Raw genomic sequence first — 21983 nt, forward strand, 5'->3', positions numbered from 1 at the left:
ATTTCCTAGAAGCCAAACTGAGGCCACATCCACACTAACCTGATTTTGTTTGAAAACTCAATTTTCAGGTTCTTAAAGTTAGCGTTTTCCAAAGTATGTGATTATGAAGGATTGTCGGTGGAGGAAACGCCAATCTAGCGTGAATGAGAGGCCTACACAATATTTGGCAGGTGGTTTTAATGCTGTGGCTAATTTCTTTTTAAGGAAACTTGACTTTCTTAGTTCAACATCCTTCTAATTGTATTCAAACTGAATATATAAGTTCAATCACTAATAATTTAATATTATTGGTAACTATTGAAGTTGATAGTGCAAACTGATGTTAGAGGTCAAATAAACCGATGTTAAATGGCCAGTTGTTTATGAAAAAAACAATATCTGATCCCATTTTCATATTCAGACTTAAAGGGATAGTTCAACGAAAATGAAAATTCCCTCGTCATTTACTCACCCTCATGCCATCCCAGACGTTTGACTGACTTTCTTCTGCTGAACACGAGATTTTTAGAAGAATATTTTAGCCCTGTAAGTCTATAAAATGCAAGTGAATGGTGACCAAAATGTTGGTACTCTAGTGGTTGAATCCATGTCTTCATAAGTGATATAGGTGTGGGTGAGAAACGGGTCTATATTTAAGTACTTTTTGTTCTATAAATTCTACTCACTGCCCAGTAGATGGTGATATACCTGAAGAATACAAATTGCCAAAAAGTGAATGTAGAGATTTTTTTTTTTTCACCCACACCTGTCATTTCACTTCTGAAGACATGGATTTAACCACTGGAGTCTTATGGGTTACTTTTACGACGCATTTATGTGATTTTTGGTGCTTCAGTTAAAAATTCTGGTTAGGCTATATCTTACCAATGGTTTGTCGTATTGAAACGAAACTTGGTATGCTTCATCAGGACCATGATCTGAGGGTACATGCAAAGTTTGGTGAATGCATCACCTATGGATCAAGAAATGTGAAAATGGCTATTTTTGCTTTGCTTTTGCTTTTTGCTTTGAACCGTATGCCCTACAATCATGAGTTTGGTGTCTATGGATTCCTTCAATCACAATGATTTCAAGGATTACCATATAAGCCATATATAATATATTTCCCATATCAGCCATACTGCCTCTCTGGCACATTGATTTTGATTAAAAAGTGAAATATCTTTTGAATGCATTGACAGATTTTTAAGAAATTTGGTGTCGTAGAGGAATACGATGCAATGACATTGTGTTCCCTTAAATGTATGTCTTAAATTTCCTTTAGTTGATCTTAAAAAGGTCTTATAAAAGTCTTAAATTTAGCTTCATAAAACCTGCAGAAACCCTGCTGTATTTACAATCTATGTATGATGTCATTCGGTGTTTTTCTTGTTGTCGTAGAGTAATTTATAAGTTACTGCAAAAGGGTTTTAATTTAGTGCAGTTTAGTGAATGAGTGTTCAAAGATGAGATCCACGCCATTTTCATTGACTAATCATATTTAGGGGAACTATTCCATTTATGACAAATCATTTATCATTTGATGAGTTTATGAAGACTGAACGTGAGTTTTTCAGTGAAGGTAAGTATCGATGACCCAAAATGTAGCAACAAGGTAACTAGAAATGTTTTTCTTTCAAGGAAACAAATCACCCTAGGTTTGTTTGTTGTTGTTGTTTTTGGTGGGGTGGGTGGGGGAGAGCGATTCTCTAATAAAAAAAATATTAATTGGAAAAAGTTCTCTATACCCAATAATATCAGATCTCTTACATAAAATATATCCTACTATCATCTCTAAAATTTGTAATGATAATTTAAATTGCAACTTTTCTAAATTAAATATTTAGTTGGACTATCTCTTTCCAAGCATTTGTCCCACGTAGGTGCAGGGTCCACTTCTTGATTGTCTACATATACTGTACATATTTGATTTGGCACAATTTTTACACCAGATGCCCATCCTGACACAACCCACAGTGGCTGGGGGACTCTCACTCACACGGGGCAATTTTGAGTCTCCAATTCACTTAACCTGCATGTTTTATAAACTTGTGGGGGAAACCGGAGCACCCGGAGGAAACCCACGCAAACACGGGGAGAACATGCAAACTCCACACAGAAAGGCCCTAGTTGAGCCCGGACTCGAACCCAGGACCTTCTTGATGTGAGGCAACAGTGCTATCCACCGAGATTTCTTTCCTTAAAAACTGGACAAGTTTGCTTTAACGTTATGTAATGTAGATAGTTAAGATCATAGCATAGAATATATAGCTAATGTGACATTGTTAATGGCAAATTATTTACAGATTATTATTTACAAATTATACAGATATTCCCAAATTCTAGATTTTTCTAGATCTAGTACATTCGGAGACAAATAATAAAATGTAATCTGCATAGAGCAAAAATGTATGCATCACACCTCCCGCCACCATCCCTGGAAAATCATCCTCCTTTCTTATTGCGGCTGCTAATGTTTCCAGGGCAAGACAGAACAATAATGGGGAAAGGGGGCAACACTATCCAGAGTAAAATAATCTGAAATGAATCCATTTGTTTGTACCATTGCTACCGGGTGTCTATAATGTAGTTGGTCTCCATATAAACATTTATTTCAGCCTTTAACATTTGTTGGAATTGAGGATTTTGCAAAAGGGATACATTAAAGCGGCAACTATATGATTTATTTTTCTCCGTATGTGGCAACACCTCTAAACACACCAGAGTGTGAGCTAAGACTAAAATATTTCCAACTGAGAAATCAACAACAGATGAAATGAGGGATATAAAAACAAATCTATTCTCGAATAAATCTTATAGACTGATGAAAAAAAATTATAGTCCCTATCAGATGGATTCAAAAGTCTCTAAATATCTGTAAGACCAACATTTTTTACACATCCTGTGAAGCATCAGTGTTGCTCTAAGGGGCATACACATTATAAGGACTGAGTCCATCAAAAGATTAAAGTCTCCTCCCAATATTATATCATGAGGGGTGCCAGCGGTTTGCAACATCCCTTCAAGATCTATAAAAAGCCCTGATCATCAACGTTAGGTGCATAAATATTAGTCAAAATCAACCTTTTCCCCTGAATTTCAGCTAAAACTATAATGCCTCTTCCTAATTTATTGTTAATCCGTTTAAGACATTTGAACTGTAGATGTTTACTTATCAATGTAATGACTCCCCTGATCTTACTCGAGCCAGCACTAAAGGAAACATGTCCACCCCATATCTTCCCAAATTTTTTATTTTCCTGCGGGGAAAGATGCGTGCGTTTCTTGAAGAAGAACAGGCACATTCATCAGTTCAAGCTGGATTTCTTTCAGTTCACCATCTGGATTGAAACCAGGGCTTCGGCCTGTTTTTCAGGGGCGTCAGTTTGAGCACATAAGAGTCTTTTAATGTCTCCAGAGCCCGAGGATTTAGAGTTTTTTTTAAATATCATTTTCCTAGAACAGTTCAGAATCAGGGTGTATCGAATCTCACCAGTTTATGACACAAATAATAATAAAATTAGCAAAGCACGCAGAGCTCGTCGTTCACACATCCGCTCCTCGCATGCTGCCCACACTGAATCAACATCCTTACTAGTTAAAATTCCTTTACAGATATCTGAAAAGCTTATGGAAATTGCCTCTCTGCTGTGCCCCGCCTTAAAAACAAAACAAAAACGAGATTTTTGCGTCTGCCATTTTGTCTGATAAAGAATTTAACTTTTAATGTTAGTCTTGCATGTCTGGTTTATTTTAAACAGAATTTTGCAATTAAAAAATAAATAAAAATCCAATAATAAGAAACAATGATAATGGAGCATTTGTAAAAAATTATATGTATCAGCAAATAAAGGGACCCCTACATTAGCCCAAAGGTTAATTGCACATCGATTATTTAACTTGTGGAATGAGGCTCTTTTTTGAATTGACTTTCATTTTTAACTGTGTATAAAAAATTTTCCAGATTAAAAACATGGGTGCCTTAATTATTGCAGCATTAAACCACTACATCGTAAATTTATTTGCCCAATTTCAAATTTTTATTGATTGCGTAATAAATACAGGAACCGTTAGTGGTTGACTGTCTTTATCAATCGTTTACACTTAAATTGGTCCATGCTGCAAGCACTTGCTACACAAAGTGCTTGTTATCTGTTTGTTAAGTTGAGACATTTTAACTTAAATGCATCAAGATATCGTTGTGATCTTTATGTTAGCAGCTGGTTACTTTAACAGCTTCCATAACACTACGTATTGCAGAGTCATTGCGGGTCACAACACAGCAGATCGACTAGGGCTAAAGGCAATTTAGATATCTAAAAATATAATTTTGACTAATCAAAACTGGATTACAGAAATCAACTTTGTGGATATGTGACGTGACAAGTGACGAAATCTGAAACGTCACAGCAGAGAACTAAAATTGTATTTGAACTGGGCAAAATATATGAACAGATATCTTTAATGTTCTTTCTTACTAGTCAAATTATAACTTGTGACTCGTCAAAATGCAATTGTAGATATTGAATTGAAAATATAATTACGGATAGTTATAACGGCTTGCCGTATGCTACAATAGCTTTCAGTTGTGTGAGATGATTTACGGAGCGCTGTCGCTTTAAAGCTTCAGGAAAGGGGGAATACTCTTGTTGTTGTTGTCGTGTACAGTTGGACCTCGATGAACTGAAGCATGGCGGTCACACGAAAGCGTCCTCATAAGAGCTATACAGAGAATAACAGCGGCACATCAACGTTATCTTCACAGTTATTCGCTGCAGCTTTCTACGGACTCGCTTCTTTCTTCATTGTTGTTGTTAACAAGAGTGTTCTCACTAATTACAGGTAATCCATCTTATTGCATTATTTAATGTTTCCATATTCAGATTATATAGTTGCTGTTATTATAACCAAATATTGATTGGTTATAATAATAATTGTTGTGGTAGATCGCTTATGAAAATAAATCTCTTAAAGTGAGTCTTTAGCTAGGTACATAATCACCTTTGGCATGAATTAAACAGTTTGGTCATGATACCACTCCTGCAAACGGGTGGAGGAAAAGCCGTTGTTAATTTAATCTAATATCCATATTATTATTCTGACTCTTCATCCATGTAAACACATGATAAATAATTAAGATGGATATTTTTGGCACTCCATCATAATTCATATCTAGTGTGTGTTTCTTTTTAGATTCCCGTCATCTTTATCAGTGGGAATTGGGCAAGTAAGAGGAAATATTATTACCCAAACTGTCACTTTTCTGAGCATTTAAAGGGATAGTTCACCCATTTATTCACCCTCATGCCATCCCAGATGTGTATGACATTCTTTCTTCTGCTGAATACAATGCAAGTGAATGGTGACCAGAACTTTGTATCTCAAAAAATTACATAAAGGCAGCATAAAAGTAATCCATACTTTTAGTCCTTTTTTACTATAAATTCTCCTCCCTGCCCAATAGGTGGCGATATGCACGAAGGATGTGATTTTCCAAAAAAAAAAAAAAAAAAGATGAAGAATGTGAAATTGGACATTTATAGTGAAAAAGGACTTAAATCTTGATCTGTTTCTCACCCACACCTACATCAATTCTGAAGACATGGATTAAACCACTAGAATCTTATGGATTACCTTTATGCTGTTTTTATGTGCTTTTTGGAGCTTATAAATTCTGGTCACCATTCACTTGCATAGTAAGCACCTACAGAGCTGAGATATTTCCTCTAAATATCTTTGTTTGTGTTCTTCAGAACAAAGAAAGTCACACATCTGGAATGGCATGGGGTGAGTAAATTATGAGAGAATTTTCATTTTTGGGTGAACTATCCCTTTAAATTCTAAGTTTGCTAGTTTTTAAGAGTGTCAGCATCACAATAATACAATAATCGTGCCTAGAATTGCACCAGAATGACAGATGGCTTTCAAAAGTAAAGATTTATTACATTCTACTAATTAAACCGATATCTTACACAGCTTCAGTACTGATTCCAGCAGCTTTTATTCTGTTTTCAGATGTTTGCAACGGTTGTTGTGTTGCGAGGGGCAAAATCATTGAATGTGATAGATTTCCCAGCTTTTGACAGTAATGTACCCCATAAGGTATATCTATCTGTCTGTCTGCCATCTATCTGTCTGTCGTCTATCTAACTGTCTGGCTGTCTGTCGTCTATCTAACTGTCCGTCTGTCTGTCATCTGTCTAACTGTCTGTCTGTTGTCTATCTAACTGTCTGTCTATCTGTCTGTCATCTATCTAACTGTCTGTCTGTCTGTCAGTCTGTCATCTATCTATCTGTCTGTCTATCTATCTGTCTGTCTGTCATCTGGCTGTCTAACTGTCTGTCTGTCTGTCGTCTATCTAACTGTCTGTCTAACTGTCTGTCGTCTGTCTAACTGTCTGTCTGTTGTCTATCTAACTGTCTGTCTATCTATCTGTCTGTCTGTCTGTCGTCTATCTAACTGTCTGTCTATCTGTCTGTCGTCTATCTAACTGTCTGTCTATCTGTCTGTCTGTCTATCTAACTGTCTGTCTGTTTGTCTGTCGTCTATTTAACTGTCTGTCTGTCGTCTATCTAACTGTCTGTCTGTCGTCTGTCTAACTGTCTGTCTGTCGTCTATCTAACTGTCTGTCTATCTATCTGTCTGTCTGTCGTCTATCTAACTGTCTGTCTGTCGTCTATCTAACTGTCTGTCTGTCTAACTGTCTGTCTGTCGTCTATCTATCTGTCTGTCTGTCTATCTATCTGTCTGTCTGTCATCTATCTATCTGTCTGTCTGTCTATAACTATCTGTCTGTCTTGTCATCTATCTATCTGTCTGTCTGTCTATATAACTATCTGTCTGTCTTGTCATCTATCTATCTGTCTGTCTGTCTATCTAACTATCTGTCTGTCTGTCGTCTATCTAACTATCTGTCTGTCTATCTAACTATCTGTCTGTCTGTCGTCTATCTAACTATCTGTCTGTCTGTCGCTCTATCTAACTATCTGTCTGTCTGTCGTCTATCTCTCTGTCTGTCGTCTGTCTGTCGTCTATCTAACTGTCTGTCTATCTATCTGTCTGTCTGTCGTCTTTCTGTCTGTCGTCTATCTAACTGTCTGTCTATCTGTCTGTCTATCTAACTGTCTGTCGTCTATCTAACTGTCTGTCTGTCGTCTATCTGTCTGTCTGTCATCTATCTATCTGTCTGTCTGTCTATCTAACTGTCTGTCTGTCTGTCATCTATCTGTCTGTCTGTCTATCTAACTATCTGTCTGTCTGTCGTCTATCTAACTGTCTGTCTGTCTGTCATCTGTCTAACTGTCTGTCTGTTGTCTATCTAACTGTCTGTCTATCTGTCTGTCATCTATCTAACTGTCTGTCAGTCTGTCATCTATCTATCTGTCTGTCTATCTATTTGTCTGTCTGTCATCTGTCTGTCTGTCTAACTGTCTGTCTGTCGTCTATCTAACTGTCTGTCTAACTGTCTGTCGTCTATCTAACTATCTGTCTGTCTGTCGTCTGTCTCTCTGTCTGTCTATCTAACTGTCTGTCGTCTATCTAACTGTCTGTCATCTATCTAACTGTCTGTCTATCTGTCTGTCTGTCTGGCTGTCTGTCCTCCACTTTATTTGTTTTGTTATTAAATTCTCTAAATCTCGTCTGCTCAGGTATTTCCACTCCCTTTTCTGTATGTGGGAAATCAATTAACTGGCCTGTTTGGAACAAAACAACTCAAGTATGTGTTTAATATACAGGAAAATATATATTATTATTATTGTATATTATTGTTGATGTTGTTATTTTATATCAAGCATACAGTTATAATATAATACTCTGTACTGTATGTTCTCTTTTGCAGCCTGCCAATGTTTACTGTGCTCAGAAGATTCTCCATCTTGTTCACGATGATGTTTGAGGGTTACCTGCTGAAGTGTGTCTATATACTTGTGTTTACAGTTGACCCAGAACAGCTGCAGTAGAGTTTAAATAGATGTATATTTTGCCTTCATGTAGAAAGAAGTTTTCATGGTCCATTAAAGCAACTGTGTTTACCATGATCTTGGGAGCATTTATCGCTGCAAGGTAAGCAAACTGCAAACTGGGTAGCTAAAGTTCATTCCAAGTCAGATAACACATTCCTGTTTACATGTTTATACAAAAACGTCATTTTAACTCCATTGTCCATGTATTCATGAAAGGACAACGTTTCGCTGTGCTGTTTGAAATGTGGGCGCAAGCTATTTTAATGTAGTTTGATTCTGACATCTGTTAGAAATGGTTTGTTACTTTAATGAAATTGATTTGATTTGACTTTTACAGTACAGATTTCACTTTTGACCTCCATGGATATGTGTTCATTACTCTAAACAACATTCTGACTGCTGCTAATGGAGCTTATATGAAACAAAAACTGGACTCCAAGGTAATTTCTGGAATGTTTCATGATCCTGAGATATTGCGTCACCTCATCAGTCAGTGCGTTTACTGTATTTTAAAAGTACACTTTAAAATTTCAGTTGGACTAAAACCATGACTTGTCTTTTTAAACGACAAATAACTACTGAAATCGCACCGGTCTGATTTTTGCATTCGGGCTAACAGACCTAGATGATGAGATTGTAGCTTGGCTTGGTCAGGCGAGTATTGGTAATCGGACCACAACACTGTGCACATGCATGCTCTGAAAGATAGAGCCAAAGCTGTAGAGCTGTAGCTCAACTCCATAAAAACCTGCGATAGCTCGATTATAACTGCGCATGTAAACGTATTGACTTTAACACCATTTAAAGTATACTGGAAATGCATGCGGCTGACTGCATTTAGTTTGGCCTTCCTGGTAAGGTAGAAGTTTGAAGCTTCAGAATGTGTGCTGTTGTTTTATGTACAGGTGAAACTCAAAAAATTTGAATATCATGCAAAAGTTCATTAATTTCAGTAATTCAACTTAAAAGGTGAAACTAATATATTATATAGACTCATTACAAGCAAAGTAAGATATTTCAAGCCTTTATTTGATATCATTTTGATGATTATGGCTTACAGCTTATGAAAACCCCAAATTCAGAATCTCAGAAAATTCGAATATTGTGAAAAGGTTCAGTATTGTAGGCTCAAAGTGTCACACTCTAATCAGCTAAACACCTGCAAAGGGTTCCTGAGCCTTTAAATGTTCTCTCAGTCTGGTTCAGTTGAATTCACAATCATGGGGAAGACTGCTGACCTGACAGTTGTGCAGAAAACCATCATTGACACCCTCCACAAGGAGGGAAAGCCTCAAAAGGTAATTGCAAAAGAAGTTGGATGTTCTCAAAGTGCTGTATCAAAGCACATTAATAGAAAGTTAAGTGGAAGGGAAAAGTGTGGAAGAAAAAGGTGCACAAGCAGCAGGGATGACCGTAGCCTGGAGAGGATTGTCAGGAAAAGGCCATTCAAATGTGTGGGGAGCTTCACAAGGAGTGGACTGAGGCTGGAGTTACTGCATCAAGAGCCACCACACACAGACGGGTCCTGGACATGGGCTTCAAATGTCAAACGTCTTACCTGGGCTAAAGAAAAAAGAACTGGTCTGTTGCTCAGTGGTCCAAAGTCCTCTTTTCTGATGAGAGCAAATTTTGCATCTCATTTGGAAACCAAGGTCCCAGAGTCTGGAGGAAGAATGGAGAGGCACACAATCCAAGATGCTTGAAGTCCAGTGTGAAGTTTCCACAGTCTGTGTTGGTTTGGGGAGCCATGTCATCGGCTGGTGTTGGTCCACTGTGCTTTATTAAGTCCAGAGTCAACGCAGCCGTCTACCGGGACATTTTAGAGCACTTCATGCTTCCTTCGGCAGACAAGCTTTATGGAGATGCTGACTTCATTTTCCAGCAGGACTTGGCACCTGCCCACACTGCCAAAAGTACCAAAACCTGGTTCAGTGACCATGGTATTACTGTGCTTGATTGGCCAGCAAACTCGCCTGACCTGAACCCCATAGAGAATCTATGGGGCATTGCTAAGAGAAAGATGAGAGACATGAGACCAAACAATGCAGAAGAGCTGAAGGCCGCTATTGAAGCATCTTGGTCTTCCATAACACCTCAGCAGTGCCACAGGCTGATAGCATCCATGCCACGCCGCATTGAGGCAGTAATTAATGCAAAAGAGGCCCAAACCAAGTACTGAGTACATATGCATGATTATACTTTTCAGAGGGCCGACATTTCTGTATTTAAAATCCTTTTTTTTATTGATTTCATGTAATATTCTAATTTTCTGAGATTCTGAATTTGGGGTTTTCATAAGCTGTAAGCCATAATCATCAAAATTATATCAAATAAAGGCTTGAAATATCTTACTTTGCTTGTAATGAGTCTATATAATATATTAGTTTCACCTTTTAAGTTGAATTACTGAAATTAATGAACTTTTGCACGATATTCTAATTTTTCGAGTTTCACCTGTAGCTTTAACCCACATGGGTATTACTGTATTGCTTTAATCATGTGTTGTAATTTTGCTTAAGTTGGTTAAAATGTGTCCTTAAAATATAGCACCATTTGTATTTCAATGGCTAAAATGAGTTTCGTCAACTTTTCTCTCATTTCAGGAGCTGGGAAAATACGGGCTGCTGTATTATAATGCTTTATTCATGATTATTCCCACTATGGTTTTAGCATACTTCACTGGAGACATACAGAAAGTAAGAGTTAAATAAACTTCTCATCAGTTGTTCCTCTCTTGCAGCTTAATAACATTAAATCAGTTAGGATAACATATGATCTGAAGTTTTTCTCGATTTAAATGGACGTACAAATCTGAATTTGAATTTGGCCTAATGTGTACATTTAAAGAAAAATGCACACTACAGCATCAACATCTCTCTTATTGCTTTTCAGGCTTTAGAATATGATGGTTGGGCCGACCTTTTTTTTGTGATTCAGTTTGTGTTATCATGTGTTATGGGGTAAGTCTGATATTTCAATTATTTTAATAAATGAACTTAAGCTGTGTTTGTTAAGACTGCTACATCTGAGACTCTTTATGATTGTATTATGTTTATCCAATTTGAATAGTTTTTGGGTCATTATAGGATATTTCTTTGACTTTTAAACTTTGTGAATTTAGTTTGTGATTAGGCCTGTCGCGATTATTAAATAACCATCTGAGAATGCTCAAATAAGGGAATTGTAAGCGAATATACTATATAAATCCCATGCACGGCGCTTTTGTGTGTTATTCAGTTGAACTTGTAGTCCGTGCGTCGCTGAGCCGCACTGCGGAGGTCAACCAGCTCCTGTCCTGAAGAGCGCTTGAAGTGTTCTGATGCGCGCTGTCAGCAGAGGCTCACGCCAAACTCCTGAGAAAACAAGTATAAACTGTTATAGTGAACGCAAATGTGTATGAAGCTCACATGCATAAAACAGCACACCTTAAAAAATGACAATTTATATGACAATCGTGAAAGCCCTTAACGAGAAAATTAGTCATCATAGCAATAGAACAGATAATTAATCATCATAATCGCAATTACATGTTTGACAATTAATCGTGCACTTAACAAGACAATTCATCGTCACAGCCCTAAAACAGTTAATTAACCGGCATAATCGCAATAATGCTTTTGGCAATTAATCGTAATAATCACAATTATTTTGCGACAATTGTAATAATCAGAATAATTTTCTTGACAATTAATCGGCATAATTGCAATTATTTGTTTGACAATAATCGACATAATCGCAATTATTAGTTTGACAATAATTGACACAATCGCAATTATTAGTTTGACAATAATCGACATAATCGCAATTATTAGTTTGACAATAATCGACATAATCGCAATTATTAGTTTGACAATGATCGACACAATCGCAATTATTAGTTTGACAATGATCGACACAATCGCAATTATTAGTTTGACAATAATCGACATAATCGCAATTATTAGTTTGACAAGCAATCGACACAATCGCAATTATTAGTTTGACAAGCAATCGACACAATCGCAATTATTAGTTTGACAATAATCGACACGATCGCAATTATTAGTTTGACAATAATCGACACAATCGCAATTATTAGTTCGACAATAATCGACACAATTGCAAGCATTCGTTCGACAATAAATCGACACAATCGCAAGCATTCGTTCGACAATCAGTCGACACAATCGCAAGCATTCGTTCGACAATAATCGGCACAATCGCAAGCATTCGTTCGACAATCAATCGACACAATCGCAAGCATTCGTTCGACAATCAATCGACACAATCGCAAGCATTCGTTCGACAATCAATCGACACAATCGCAAGCATTCGTTCGGCAATCAGTCGACACAATCGCAAGCATTCGTTTGACAATCAATCGACACAATCGCAAGCATTCGTTTGACAATCAATCGACACAATCGCAAGCATTCGTTCGACAATCAATCGACACAATCGCAAGCATTCGTTCGACAATCAATCGTCATAATCGCAAGCATTCGGTTGACAATCAGTCGGCATAATCAAAATTATTTGTTTTAAAAGTAATCGACATAATCGCAAGCATTCGTCTGACAATCAATCAGCATAATCGCAATTATTTGTCTGACCATTATTCGTCAGCCAAATTTAATAATCGTGACAGCCCTATTTGTGACTATAAAACAGCTGATACATATTGGACAACTGATTACTTTAAAGATTTACAAACATTTGACATTATTTTGCAGTGGGTTTTTTTCTGTTTCATATTATTTAAAATGTTTCCAAGATGATAATATTAATGTTATATTGGCAGGTTCATTCTCATGTACTCGATTATGTTATGTACCCATTACAACTCTGCTTTGACGACTTCCATTGTTGGCTGTATCAAGGTTTGTAATGAACAAATTTACAAACATATATTTAAAGGAATATTCCCGGTTCAATACAAGTTAATCTCAATCGACAGCATTTGTGGCATAATATTGTTTACCACAATAAATTTATTTCGACTCCCTCTTTTTCTTTAAAAAATTCACAAATCGAGGTCACAGTGAGGCACTTAAAATGGAAGTGAATGCGGCCAATGTTTGGAGGGTTTAAAGTCAGAAATATTAAGCTTTTAATTTTATAAAAGCACTTGCATTAATTCTGTTAAAACTCATGTTTTTTTTTAGCTATAAAGTTAATTTAGTTAATTTTAGGGTTTGTTGGCATTACATCGTCATGGCAACGAAAGTTATAAAATTGGCTAAAACTTTACACTAAAAAGTTTAGTAAGTGATTTTATCACCCTAAAATCATGTTGACACACGTGTTGTTCATGTCTTTTGGATATAGTTTTGGAAAAGTTCGTATTTTAACGTTTGGCCCCCATTCACTTCCATTGTAAGTGCCTCACTGGAAACCAGATCTTTGCTTTTTTTTTTAAGAAAAGGAGGGACAAATCCGAAATACATTTTTGTGGTATTCAACATTATGTCACAAATACTGTCGAGTGAGCTTAACTTGTATTGAACCCGGAATATTCCTTTAAGATTTAAGAGGTGTACTACACTGTAAACGTGTTCATTATGTTTTTTAACCAACCCAACAGAATATCTTTGTGACATACATCGGGATGGTGTTTGGTGGAGATTATATCTTTACTTGGCTGAATTTTATCGGCCTAAACATCAGGTAAATATGATGTTTGGGAGACTGCCGATTATTACTTGCTTCATGCGAGTAAATATGACAAAGAAATCAAATCCCCCCTCAGTATGAGGGTCATTCTCAAGAGACGGTCATTCATATTTCATATGTTTTTATTTGGACCACCACAGATCATAATAATATCCAGTATGGGTTCATCCTAAACATGTAGTTACAGCCTAGCAACATATAACAATAGTTATTTATTTTAAGTTTAAAATGTATGTTTTTATCATTGGAATACAGCAATTATTTTGGGTAAATTTCAGTAGTAGCATTACTCTTTCAAAACATATTTTATACCAGCTGTTACGGCAAATTTCATTGCAGCACACCAAATGATATAGCTAAAGTTACTGTTCTTTGTGCCAGAAACAATAGTCTGTTACGTAGAAAACGGAAATGTATTTTTCTGCATAATAGAGCTAATTGTAATATAAGTATAAACAATAAATACTAATAAAATACTGAGACACAAATATGATATCAGAAAAATCAAACCATTATTTTATGCATAAAATAATAGTATATTAATGCAAATTTGGTGATATTCTAATGTAAAAATTTTGACACTAAACAAGGTACATTTATCAAATAGTATGACTAAGTTCAGTATCCTATTAACTATATTAGTAGAAGTCATATGGATGCACATAATACACAAATGGCACTTTTTTCTTCAAAAAGACCTATCCATACTTCCAAAGTACTTCCACAAACCGCTTTCCTGCTCAATTTTTTAAACTGTTTTTTTTTTTCCACAACAGCATTGCTGGCAGTCTGGTGTACTCGTACATCACTTTCACTAAAGAACAAAAAAGTAAGTCATACATCAAACCTCGATGCCGTTGAGTTTTCTTCCTTTAATACTATGTAAGATGTATTAAATATGACATGGTGAAATGTAATTTTTTTCTATAGAAAAAAGTTGATGGGAAAAAACTATAGCATCAATAGAAGAATGATAATTGATGTTGGACATCAAGAACCTCGTCAGTGGAGAACACGAGCGAACACATTTCACAGGGTCTTGCTATAGAGCACAGCATTGACCAGCCACTATTTCAGCTGTTTTGTTTTCTAAGTATATGTCCCATTTATTTTCTCCATTAGCATTCCAAAATATTATTAAAAAAAAGAGTTGTAAGGCATGAATCACACCAACTAGCTCCGAAATGCATCTCTCTAAAAACAGAAACAAAAAAGTATGTGAAAATTGAAAAATAGACAAAGTACAAGACTGTATTGAATGAACTACTCGTCCCATGAATTAATTGTTGGCGTAATTTCATTAAAAAAAAACAATAGCGCGACATAGATATTATTTCATGCTTATTGCAAAACTTTTAGACATATACAGATATACAAGTAGCTGAGCGTTTAGGTAGACTCGATTACGTCAATCGCGGTGCTTTATGGGAGTAGGCGATCACTGCAGAGCTCTTTTAACGTGATTCCAATTTCTCTGGTAACAGCTTCCCCTCCGATTGGTGGGTCTCTGTTGAGGATTATGGGTAGTGTAGTTCCTCAGCAGGAGTTTGGTCAGTAAACACAATTAAAAAAAAAATACGTTATTGATATCAAACTTTTACAGAAGTATTTACCATCGCTTTACCGCGGCGTTCAAGTCTGTCGTACAGGATTATTGTTTTTGTAAAAAATACATTTCTTTATGGAGAAAATGATTGGGATATTTACTTCTGGATCCAGACTGTTGTGCTCTGTTGTTATCATTCCATAACACTTGACCTTTAAGATGCCAGATTGTTGACTCTTTGCTATTATTTTTTTTCTATATTAATTGTGTGGTGTTTATATAGTTAATGTAATTATTTTAATACATTTTTAAATGAAGTATTTGTAATGAAATTGAATATGATCTATTGAATTAAAAAAAACATTTTTTGTAGATGCTGAATGTATCACAACATTGATTTAGAGTGGATTGTTTAAAGATAAGAATTTCCTTTTGTCCAATTTTTACTTAAAAAATTGGTAAGGGACTGTAACCCACAAATGCAGTTGACACAACTTGAACCAGTGGTGTAGCGAAGGGTATGCCCCCCCCCAAATTAAACCCAGGCCCACCCAGAATATTACAGATTATTCTTTGACTTCAAATATATATTTAGAAAATAGTTTTCTATAATGTTCGGATTTGTGAAAGAACTGTTTGAACGTGCCTCCTTTCTGTTGTTAAGGAACATTTGGTTAAAAAACATGGGCAAAAATTTGGCCCACCCAAAAGTAATGTCCTGGCTACACCCTTGAACTGAACACTTAGCATTTCTTGAAACAAACAGTTATGAAGTGATTAGTTCTGGTCCTCTAATTTGAATACACAAGCAGCATTCCAAGTGTTCTGATATTTAGTATAACAGCACTGGGATGTTTCACTTTTTTGTACATGTCTGCTTTTGTGTGTTTGTGGCTTTCCACACGAGCTGTCTCGGTGTCATTTGGCGACAAACAAAACAGTTTTTTGTGTGTGTGTGCTGATATTCAGTACAACATCACTCTTGCATGTGTGATGTCGTTTTTTAATCTATTCAGGAAGCAAAGAATTTCAGTTCTGTAAGTACATTCATATTATTTATTAGCTAAACATCAGAGGACCAACTTAATTCTTACAATCATGGTTTAAATAAACACTCTCTGCGCTACTCCAAAATGCAGCGAGTGATTTCAGAAAGCATACCATCATCTGCAGTGGGCCAGTGTGGATACAGATGGCTTTACTATTTAACATGGATTTATGCATAAGCTTTGATCAGTGTGGCTACATCCCACACAAGACCATTTAAAATACGATCAATGCTTAAATCACATGAGGCCAAACAGAAGTCTTAATACAACTCCAGGCAGCAAACAACAGAAATGACAATAAATAAGCCAATGGGAGGGTCAATATCACCAATCATTCAGTGGAGATAAAGCACCAATGACTCTGAAAGATCTAAATGCAGGACCTGTTGGACAATTGATGCACCTGAAGTGGAGAAAATTAACTTCTATAACTGACCAGGTGCTTGTTTTGGCAAGAGAGGTGTATTATAGGGTTGTTTTATAACATTGGAGGCAATACATTTGAATTGATTTGGGACATATCACAATATTAATTCTGCCTACCTTTAAAACCTGTTACTCACAGAAACTAGCAGTATTTATTCTATTTGTTTGCTAACCTTATAAGAATTTAGGTTTCTGAATAATTAGTTATGTGCATCTCAGGTACAAAAACGCATATGCAATGAATGAAAAGGTTCTATGTCAGCCCAAAATGCATTTAAAAAGACATATTTTGCTTAAAGAAAACGCTACTAGTACGGTTAAGATTTGTTTTTAAATCTCACAGTCACTATAGTAAAGCAAAACATTATATTCTATGTATATTATAATGTTCATTTTAAAATGCAATAGTCAATATACATCATGATAGTATTTTTTGTCCTGAATTTGATATACGCTGATTTAAACAACTAAAAAAACATTGTGTCTGGACAGGATGGTTTTCATTGTTGTATTACAGCAATCATTGAGATTCTAATGGAAATCATCAATGATAATAATGAGAATTATAAGCTTATACAAAGTAAACATCTGAACACATTATGATAATAAGGATGAGATTACAGTAACATATTCATAATTACAGTAGAAGCATTACAGTAAAAAAAGAAAATAAAATAAAAAACGCTTAATTTTCTTTATGCAAAATATATTTTGATATTTTTTTCTTTTGATTTTGGCATGAAATACGATCCAGACATTTCACCTAGTTACTACAAACATACCGCAAGCAAACCGATGAGTGAGTTTCAGAGCAGACATCACTGATGTCGAACACTTTATAAAAACAAACCGAGGAGTCATTCCATTGGCTTATTTATTGTTGACTACATCTGTTGAAGGAAAGTTGGGAGCTCGCAGTAGGACTCCATCGACACAAACAAGCCGAGCACTGCACCGTATGTTACATAAACCAACACACACACACACAGGACTAAAATACAGCTTGGTGTACCTGGAGATACACTGACCACGCCCCATTCACACGAGGCCACGCCCACCAACAATCATGTATAATGGCTTACACAGCATATTCACCCATTGTCAAAATGTCTCAATAAAAATATAAATATCTTGTTGGTAAAAAAATATCAGGCAAATTCCGTTACAAATAGAATATACATTTCTCTGTAAATGGTTTCGTGAAAAAGGAGCATTAATTGGCTGTAGTTCGAGTTGGAGGGTGGCGTTTTTGGAGCAGCTTGGCTTTGGATTTAGTGTGGATGGGGCAAGAGATGTCACAGCACTGTCCCATCCCCACTTATTCAGTCTTCCTTCGCCCTGGAAGCGTCAGTCTCGGCTTGGGTCAGCGAGTCTGATTCTGTCCGGCACTTTTTTGTCGGCCTGTCGAGACTCTGGCAGTCCTGTTGGTGCTTCACAGAGCCGTTTGTGTCTGTTTTGGGAGTGTCTGTGAGTTTACACCCATTAGAGTCCTGAAGATCTGTTGATATACTGTCTGCTCCATTTGATTGGACAGATTCACTCTTCATCTCGTTCACACTGCTCGATGTTTGCGTGGAGTCTGCACTGGAGCTGTGACTGTGGAGTCCTGCATTAGAAACCACACAGATGACTAGAATAAATAACTGTAACACTAACAAACACTGATCCATATACAAGTAATTCAATTACAGACCTTTTTAAGACCAACTAAAGGATATTTAAGTAATATATTCAAGAATCACAGTGTCATTGCATCGTTCTCTAAATGTAAATGACTAGAGAGCACAAGAATATATATATATATATGTTTAACAAAAAGTAACACAATATGGCTTGAATACCTCTGCCCCTAACCAGCAGAATGTGGAAATAACCTTTAACTTTCTGATCAGACCCACTGTATCAGCTATATTCCTCTACGACACTGCTGTTTCACTTGAATAGTGTTTAAACAACATCCAAAAATATACCTCAAAGCTCTGGAATAAAATATAAGTGATCACCACCAAACAAAAGGAGCATTTATGATTTCCTTTTCATTTCTATAAGAACCTCCCTTTGATCTGCCATCTAAATCCCTTGTCCTAGATTAGCCAATAATACAGAAATGTTCAGAAATGTACACACTGTGCCTCTCAGTTGACATGATTCACGAATGGCAAAAAGACATGCCATGGTTGGAGTCAGTACACACGTGAGGATGATCTTTTGATCTATAGGTGGCGCTTTCTCCGAACTGCTGGTACGTTCAGGACATGATATCAATGATGCATACCAAATTTCTTATAAATCTGTCAATGCATTCAAAAGATATTTCACTTTTTTGATCAAAATCAATGTGCCAGATATGTGAAATATTATATATGTTTTATATGGGAATCCTTGAAATCATTGTGATCGAAGGAATAGGCACCAAACTCATGATTTTAGGACATGGGGTTCAAAAGTTATGGGCAAAAATAGCTTGACCTATAGGTGGCGCAGTCACCAAACTTTGCATTTCCCTTTAGATCATGGTCCTGATGAAGCATACCAAGTTTTGTTTTAATTTGACAAACCATTGCCAATATATACCCTCACTTCCTGTTTTACATAGACATCGATACATTTTTGTTAATGTAACTTTTCAACAAAATCAAAACTGGATTAATCTGGCGATTATTTTGAGCCATTTATTTCTAGACAAAGTGGGCAATGTTTGGAGAAAAATTAGCAAATAAAACGCTAAACATCATGAACCGTGATGGGGCCACAGTAATGGGTAGAATTTAAAGGAATAGTTCACCCAAAAATAAAATTCTTTCCTCATTTACTCACCCTCATGCCATCCCAGATGTGTGACATACTTTCTTCTGCAGAACAAAAGTGAAGATTTTTAGAAGAATATTTCAGCTCTGCTGGTCCATACAATGCAAGTAAATGGTGACCAAAACTTTGAAGCACCAAAATCCACTAGAAGGGAGCAGCCAATAAAAAGGAAGTAATCCATAAAACTCCAGTGGTTAATCCATGTCTTCAGACATGATAAAATTGGTGTGGATGAGAAACAGGTCAATAATTAAATACTTTTTTGTCAAATTCTCTTCCCTGCCCAGTAGGGGGCGATATCCAGTAAGACTGAGTCACCAAAAACAAATGAAGAATTGGAAAGTGAAACTGAAGTGGAGCTTGACTGAGCAGGGGGGATCATTTATAGTAAAAAAAGGACATCAATATTGATCCGTTTCTCACTCACACCTATCAAATCACTTCAGAATATATGGATTTAACCATCTGAAGTACTTTTATTTTGCCCTTATGTGGATTTTGGAGCCATCCACTTACATTGTATGGACCTACAGATCTGAAATATTTTCACTTTGATTCTTTTCAGCAGATGAAAGAAAGTCATCCATATCTGGGATGTCATGAGGGTGAGTAAATGATGAGAGAATTTTCATTTTTGGGTGAACTATTCCTTTAATTTAAGCAGTCCACTTGAAACATGCAGAAAATATTTTTTAGGACAAATGGTTCAAAATGTGCAAACCAAAGTTATTTCTTTAACTGGTGGTGGCGCTATAGTGTGTAAAGAATGTCGGAATTGTAGTTTCATTCAGGCACAAATGTTCATGCCTTTAATATAGCTGGTCTGCAAACAGTCGTGTTTGTGCACTTGACTTTAGTGTATGCACTTAACTCACCATCTTTGTTTCTACATCTGTCTTTGGCACGTGCCACTGCTCTGCCGTGATTAAAACTGAACTCAGTATTGATTCCGTTACTTTTGAGAATCGATTCAGAATCGTTTGAGTATGTATGGCGATGCATCGCTGAAACAATTTTTTCCAACAGCTCTAAAATGTAATACCATGAGCTTTTGAATTCAAGACATATTGCTCTGATTTAAGACCTTTTAAGACCTTAAAGCTAGAGTATGTAATTTCTGCGACACTAGTGCCACCGAACGGAATTGCAAAATTAAACGTTGTTTTTAAAATAGCTGTCTGAATACATCCCTTGCCTGCAGTTGTTCAAACAGTCAGGTAGTCCCGCCCCCAACTCACGGCATTGAGGCTATCCAATCATTGCATTCGGCCGAATGAAGGCCTGTGACTGTCACAGATAATGGATCTTTTTTTTTTTGTAACGGAGCACTTGATTTATTGATTGCTGTCAGGATGCAATGAGGCTTTCAACCAGTATAACAATAAATGCTTCTGGTATAAATTGCATACTCTAGCTTTAATTAGCAAATGGCCAATTTATACCTTTTGAAGACTTTGTCAGGCCTGCAGAAACTCTGAATTAGTAACCATGTACAATTCTGATTAAGAATTTTTGTGCAGCATTGCAGAATCTTATGAGAATGATTGTGAAAGGAACTAATTCACTGTCATCCCAAAGTTTCAAACCTCTTCTGTACTCACCGTTGTGAGCGCTGGTCTCCTCTCTCTCTGATTGGCTGGTGCTGCTGCTGGAGGGGGCGGGAAGGGGCGTGGTTGCTCGACTAGAGGCTGTGCTTTCTGTCTCATCCAGCAATCTGTCCATGTAATCCCTACACAAGTAAAGCACAGGATACACACTTATATGCAAGAAATGTACCTCACTAACCTTTAGTCAACAGTGAATCTGGCCATCAGTTTAAATGTAATTATTATTTGTGTTGATTTTGGGGTTTTTGTCACTACAATTAAAAGACAGTGGAGAGATGACAGGCAGCAATAGGGAGAAGAGCGGGCTGGGGGGAGTGTAGGATTGGGAAATGATACCAGTCACCATTGCCACTTCTCAGACACAATCACACTTCTTATGTCATTTCATCAAGACAGGAATAATTTATAAAGAGATACTTACGTCACTCCCGGGTGAAGGTTGTATTTCCTTTTTCCAAGTCTAGTTTGTTGTGCAAAGAAATCATATCGTTCTGACTTTTTCCACATGTAATAAAAAGCCACACAATCTCCGACAGACCGTGTTCTGACCTGAAACATTTGAATGAACAATAGCAAAAAATAAATCAAGCTGCATGTCCACCAGACCCTCTTAAGCTGGTGGAAAAGGCAGATAACCAATGAATTTATTGAATTTTAAATAAGTATTTTCTTATTGTGACGGGCACAGACACAGAGGCCAGGAGTCACGTGATGTCATGCGAGGAACGGATGTTTAAACGACGATGTTTTATTGAATAACACTCCTTTGGGACAGTTTGTGGATGAACATTCTAGTTCTTTGTGCTTATGCCTCCTATTGGCTTGAGTTTGTTTTGTGGAGTATTTTTTGCAGGACATTGGAACGATTATGTCATCTGCTGAACTCAGAGGAAACTGAATGGCTTTTTTTGTGCTGGTTCCACTAGCAGCTGAAGCTTGTTTTGTGGGGGA

At 36.6% G+C, this 21983-nt stretch overlaps 2 protein-coding genes across 4 annotated transcripts in view; one reads left to right on the forward strand and one right to left on the reverse strand.

The window, feature by feature from the left end:
• The first annotated feature begins 4381 nt into the window (after positions 1-4381).
• LOC127644512 (UDP-glucuronic acid/UDP-N-acetylgalactosamine transporter-like) lies at positions 4382-15508 on the forward strand. Of its 2 annotated transcripts, XM_052127702.1 has the most exons (13): positions 4382-4821; positions 5173-5206; positions 5995-6081; positions 7630-7697; positions 7821-7892; positions 7976-8044; positions 8282-8384; positions 10548-10640; positions 10837-10904; positions 12725-12803; positions 13508-13590; positions 14373-14425; positions 14527-15508. In XM_052127702.1, exons 1-13 carry the CDS (start codon positions 4670-4672, stop codon positions 14535-14537), a joined length of 972 nt encoding a protein of 323 aa, XP_051983662.1. In that variant the 5' UTR covers positions 4382-4669; the 3' UTR covers positions 14538-15508. The 2 variants fall into 2 exon arrangements, with proteins under 2 accessions (XP_051983662.1, XP_051983663.1); XM_052127703.1 differs by lacking the exon at positions 5173-5206 and having other exon boundaries at positions 4675-4821; positions 14373-14424.
• Positions 15509-15775: 267 nt separating this feature from the next.
• mier1b (mesoderm induction early response 1b, transcriptional regulator) overlaps positions 15776-21983 on the reverse strand; it is a 28645-nt gene continuing 22437 nt past the window's right edge. For both annotated transcript variants that reach the window (XM_052128689.1, XM_052128690.1), the window contains exons 11-13: positions 21454-21581; positions 21027-21154; positions 15776-18223 (exon numbers count right to left, since the gene is read on the reverse strand). In XM_052128689.1, coding sequence (XP_051984649.1) covers positions 17940-18223; positions 21027-21154; positions 21454-21581 — 540 coding nt within the window. In that variant the 3' untranslated portion in view covers positions 15776-17939. The remainder of the gene's footprint in view (positions 18224-21026; positions 21155-21453; positions 21582-21983) is intronic.

The sequence above is a fragment of the Xyrauchen texanus genome, chromosome 6 (assembly GCF_025860055.1).
Source record: "Xyrauchen texanus isolate HMW12.3.18 chromosome 6, RBS_HiC_50CHRs, whole genome shotgun sequence".
Taxonomy (NCBI): domain Eukaryota; kingdom Metazoa; phylum Chordata; class Actinopteri; order Cypriniformes; family Catostomidae; genus Xyrauchen; species Xyrauchen texanus.